General features: G+C 30.6%; 1 protein-coding gene across 1 annotated transcript in view; it reads right to left on the reverse strand.

Annotated features, from left to right (window-relative positions):
- Positions 1-5,430, reverse strand: part of LOC147395852 (NAC domain-containing protein 72-like) — a 45,815-nt gene extending 40,385 nt beyond the window's left edge. The window contains exons 1-2 of the mRNA XM_086449558.1: positions 5,267-5,430; positions 4,791-5,047 (exon numbers count right to left, since the gene is read on the reverse strand). Of these exons, the coding sequence (XP_086305684.1) occupies positions 4,791-5,047; positions 5,267-5,402 (393 nt within the window). The 5' untranslated portion in view covers positions 5,403-5,430. The remainder of the gene's footprint in view (positions 1-4,790; positions 5,048-5,266) is intronic.
- Between the last annotated feature and the right edge of the window lie 570 nt (positions 5,431-6,000).

Genomic DNA, 6,000 nt, shown 5'->3' on the forward strand with positions numbered 1-6,000 from the left:
GACAAAGATGACTTTAATAATAATTACTTAAATGTAAAGTTGGGGGCATTTTTAAAAATGAAATGGCTTAAACCCGTTTTTATTTTGAAATGGCTTAAATCTGTTTCAATTTCTTGTTTCTAATTCATAGTTTTCTTGTATTGCTTATTATAACAATAAAGATGAGGGTTATCAAATTACTTCAATATTTATGGTTATATTTTTCATTTTTCTGACATATTAGTTGTGTTGACGTTCATGTTTGCATAGTAGTTGGGTAACTTAGTACTATCTTGGTAATGATACTTACATTTTCTTTTTTGCTCTTATTTGCATGTCTTTTACTACATATAAAAAATTGAAACATTAACTTTTTTTTTTTTTTTGTTTTGTTTTGTTGTTGCTTAAGTCCTACCTAGGTCCCACCTAGGCCCTAAGAGGGTCCACCACTTAGGTCCCGCTCAACACTTTTAACAACCTTGCAGAAAATCATAAATGCTTCTCACTATTATCTTGATGAAAATCATTTATGGTTCTATAGACACATCCATGTCCAATGCCTTAAACGATGTCAATTTCAATGTTACTTCAATGCCCTTTCGTTTTTATGACATAGGGGTGTCAATGGATAGTCAAAATCCGAATCCGAATTCGAATTTGAAAAATCGATATTATTCAAAAATTTTAGATATCGAATTCGGATTCGGATGTTATTTTAACATTCGAATGAGTTTCGGATACGAATTCTAATGTTGCGAAATCCGATTCGAAAATATCCGCTCCGAATTGAATATATGTGTTACGTATTCATGTTACACAACAAAACTTATATATATATATATACTATTATATCCTATTGTGTATTCATGTTACACAACCAAATTTAATTTACAAAGTCCGCAGGTGGGTTTCATCGTTTCAACTGTGCGAACTCCATAGTCACCCTCTTCTTCGGCGGCCGAAGAGCATCAAGCTAAGTACTCTCTCTCTCTCTCTCTCTCACACACACACACACACACATAATAAAACCATTTTTTCATCTTCAAAATCCATCGACTTCAACTTCAATCTAAATAATCTTGATTTATTTTTTGAAAATCTATTTCTTCAAGTTGATGTAAAAAATATTTGATTTTAAGACCATTTTTTTTTTTTCAAAAAATCAAAGTTTATTTGAAAAAATAGGAAAATTGATTTGGTTTTTACTGATTTGTAGGGTTTTTATCGAATCGGATAATATCGGATATCCAATATATTTTTCCAATTCGAATCTTGGTTTGTGATATCCGATCGGATTCTAATTCGAATTCGGATATCAATATTTTTTTTTTGATTCAAATTCGGATATAGTACTATCCGATCGGATATCTATCCGTTAACAGCCCTAATATGACATATTCATAGCAGACTCCTTTTAAGGATTTTTTATAAGGAGTTTTTAATTTTTTCTAAAAAGGAATGATTGAGATATTGTAAATTTGATTTTCATTTAGGCAACCTCGTTGAACAAAAAAATACTGTTGAATTTCATAAATTTTGCAATTTTTTATTATCATCAATTCTTGCATAACAATTTTTTAAGAGAGCTGCTATTGGCACCCAACTTTTACTTATTCCACCCCAATTTTTTTAAAGAAAATAAGCCAATGGTTGACAATAAGTATCTTGGGGTGCTTTTAGCAAAAGATAATTTGGCAATAGAAGTTCTCTTTTTTATTTATTTTTATTTAGAGTGAAAAAAAAAAACATCCCATTCAATGCCAGTCACAAATTAATAAAATAAATTAATTTTGTACCACTTGAATTATCATCAAAATCCATTAATATTCCAAAAAGTAAAGTTACTCCTCAACATAGTAAAAGACTCTACTTGCTAAAAACACCTCATTATATTAATGTTTACAAATGTAACCACTTTTTAAATTTTTTTTCACCTAACAGCACATGAAAGTCACTTGCCACATCAAACCTAATGAGGGTAATTTTGTAAATTGGGGATGTATTCCCATGTCATACCAGATTCAATCCAATCCATCAACTTCGCAGTTCCCAAGATACTCAAAAGCTTCGTCTAGTTTCAGAATCCAATCAAATTCGTTGTTTGCGTCTTTAGACCATTTTGCATGCCCACTCCTTATAATTCTACACAACACCAGTTCTTTAAATATCTCCTAAAATACCAAACATAAAACCAACAAAAAAAAGTTATAAAAAGGGGTGTAATTCTTAGTCCTTCTAATAATTTGAATGGATACCCTTTTTGGGGTCAATTTATTATGAATAAGTGTACATAGTTTCAGAATCTCTTTTACCAAATAGGGAATGTGTTTTGAAATTACTATGACTAGGTCTATTTACCAGGTTTACATACTTGGTAAAAATATTTATTTTGAATTAAAATGAATCGTGTGCTAGAACGGGAATTTCACAAATGTCAATGGACAATATTGTAAATCAGGCTTTCTAAAATTATGCATCAAAATATGTTTTGAAAATATTTATAGAATAGTCAATCTATATATCAGACTTAATTTGTAGATAAGTTGTTGATAAAAATGACTCTAACATGTATAGAAAAAATGTTAAATTTACTTTTAATCCTCTTTGATTTAACCAGAGTAAATTAATGACCTCTATTTTAATTTAAATTAAAAAAAATAATTAAAACAACCTGATTCTTGTGGTGTAAAGTGTACTCATGCATGATCCACGGGGTTTTCTCATTCTTGTCGATTTTGAATACTAGTCCTTGCTTGTATCCAATACACCTTTGTTCTTGATTCAAAATTTCCTTATTTCCACCATTAGTTTTCCACACACCTATATTTCCTTTTATACTTCGTTTGGGATAAGGAGAACCTGGCGTAAGCCTTGCTCTATGAGCAAAGTAATATTGTTCTGTGTTATTGTCTCGGATACGAATTCTGATGTTACGAAATCCAATTTGAAAATATCTGCTCCGAATTGAATATATGTGTTACGTATTCATGTTACACAACAAAACTTATATATATACCCTATTGTGTATTCATGTTACACAACCAAATTTAATTTTCAAAGTTATCTTCTCTCTCAACATAAACCCAAGAACAAGCAGCAGCCAGCAGGTGGGTTTAATCGTTTCAACTATGCGAACTCCGTAACCACCCTCTTCTCCGGCGGCCGAAGAACATCAAGCTAAGTACTCTCTCTCTCTCTCACACAAACACACATAGTAAAACCCTTTTTTCATTTTCAAAATCCATCGACTTCAACTTCAATCAAAATAATCTTGATTTATTTTTTGAAAATCTATTTCTTCAAGTTGATATAAAAAATACTTGATGTTTTAATCGAATTTTTCATCATTTGTTCAAAAATTAAAGTTTATTTAATTTTAAGACCATTTTGTTTTTCAAAAAATCAAAGTTTATTGAAAAAAATAGGAAAATTGTTTTGGTTTTTACAAATTTGTACGGTTTTTATCGAATGGATAATATCAGATATCCGATATATTTTTCAAATTCGAATTCAAATCTTGGTTTGTGATATCCGATTGGATTTGAATTCAAATTCGGATATCAATATTTTTTTTCGGATTCGAATTCGGATATAGCACTATCCGTTGACAGCCCTAATATGACATATTCAAGGCAAACTCTTTTTAAGGATTTTTTATGAGGAGTTTTTAATTTTTTCTAAGAAGGAATGATTGAGATATTATAAATTTGATTTTCATTTAGGCAACCTCGTTGAATAAAAGAAATATTGTTAAATTTCGCAATTTTTTATTATCATCATTCTTGCATAACAATTTTTAAGAGAGCTATTATTGGCACCCAACTTTTACTTTTTCCACCCCAATTTTTTTAAAGAAAATAAGTCAATGGTTGACAATAAGTATCTTGGGGTGCTTTTAGCAAAACATAATTTGGCAATAGAAATTCTTTTTTTTTTTTTTTTTTTTATTTAGAGTGAAAAAAAAACACCGCATTCAGTCACAAATTAATAAACATGGTAAAAGACTCTACTTGCTAAGAACACCTCATTATATTAATATTTACAACTGTAACCACTTTTTTTTTAACTTTTTTCACCTAACAGAACATGAAAGTCACTTGCCACGTCAAACCTAATGAGGGTAATTTTGTAAATTGGGGATGTATTCCCATGTTATACCAGATTCAATCCAATCCATCAACTTCGTAGTTCCCGATATAGCCAAAAGCCTCGTCTAGGTCCACAATCCAATCAAATTCGTTGTTTGCGTCTTCAGACCATTTTGCGTGCCCACTCCTTATAATTCTACACAATACCAGTTCTTCAAATATCTCCTAAAATACCAAACATAAACCAACAAAAAAAGTTATAAAAAGGGATGTAATTCTTAGTCCTTCTAATAATTTGAATGAATACCCTTGTTGGGGTCAATTCATTATGAATAAGTCTACATAGTTTCAGAATCTCTTTTACCAAATAGGGAATGTGTTTTGAAATTACTATTAATAGGTCTACTCACCAGGTCTACATACTTGGTAAAAATATTTATTTTGAATTAAAATGAATCGTGTGCTGGAACGGGAATTTCACAAATGTCAATGGACAATATTGTAAATCAGGCTTTCTAACATTATGCATCAAAATATGTTTTGAAAATATTTATAGAATAGTCAATCTATATATCAGACTTAATTTGTAGATAAGTTGTTGATAAAAATGACTCTAACATGTATAGAAAAAATGTTAAATTTACTTTTAAACCTCTTTGATTTAACCAGAGTAAATTAATGACCCCTATTTTAATTTAAATTATAAAAAAAAATTAAAACAACCTTATTGTTGTGGTGTAAAGTGTACTCGTGCATGATCCATGGGGTTTTATTGGCCTTATCGCTCATGAATACTAATCCTTGCTTGTATCCAATACACCTTCCTTCTCCATTCAAAATTTTCTTATTTCCACCGTTAATTCTCCAAAAACCTATTTTTCCTTTTATACTTCGTTTGGGATAAGGAGAATTTGGCGTAAGCCTTTCTCTATGAACAAAGTAATATTCTTCTCTTTTTTCGTCTCCCACAGGTTTAAGTCCTGAAAAAATCATAAAAGTAAGTCATTATAGATTTCATTATTTAATTGAAACGTGACTAGAAACAAGAATAATTCTACTATCTTACAAAGGTGTGACCTCTTGGATCTTCCATTATACAAATCAGCCCATTCAATAGGTCATTGAAAATTTGTAAGACGAAAGAAGAAGAAAAATAGTAATAAAACAGAAATATATGTATCCATAAAATGCTTACGTACCTGGGAGCTTCCATGGTTCAGACTCGTAGACTTGGCAGTCCTTAACGGGGTATGGTTGAAGTATTCCCCCATTTACCTTAGTGTTGAGATGCTCCACTAACTCGATATCGCTTGGTGAGAATTTGAAGGGCACCATTCTCTTTCTCTCTCTCTCTCTCTCTCTCTCTCTCAAATGGAGACTAAGGGAAGAAGAATGAATGAATCTTCAGGATCAAAGTCCTATAAATAGCACTTGAGACATGTTAACATCATGTCGAGTCACCAATGACAATGTTCAATCTAACACTAACTTGGAGTCATATTTAGTCCAAACCATTAAAAGGGTATCTCGATTGTATGTCTATTCAACTTGATTGGGCCCAACGGCTGGACACTTTTGGCACTCTGACTTTTACTTATTATATATATATTTGCTAGATTTTTGTTTTGGGTTTAGGATTTTATATGAACCTAATCATAATTATAAATTATTGAAATTACTTGATTTTGGAGTTGAAGTTACTTGATTTTGATTTTGAGAAGAAATTAAAAATAATTACTTAATATTTCATTTTTTTTTATCAGATTGATTTGGCCCAACAGCTGGACCACTTTGGATGACTGGAATCATATGGGTCAACGAACTGGTCCAATTTTTAAAACATTAGTTTGATGTGGGGCACTCAATTGGACTCACTAATCCTATAGGGATTTTGGTAGATCTATATTATATATTTATAATAAAACTAAGCATT

This window comes from Akebia trifoliata, chromosome 8 (genome assembly GCF_017979445.1).
Source record: "Akebia trifoliata isolate Shusen 1 chromosome 8, ASM1797944v1, whole genome shotgun sequence".
Lineage (NCBI taxonomy): Eukaryota > Viridiplantae > Streptophyta > Magnoliopsida > Ranunculales > Lardizabalaceae > Akebia > Akebia trifoliata.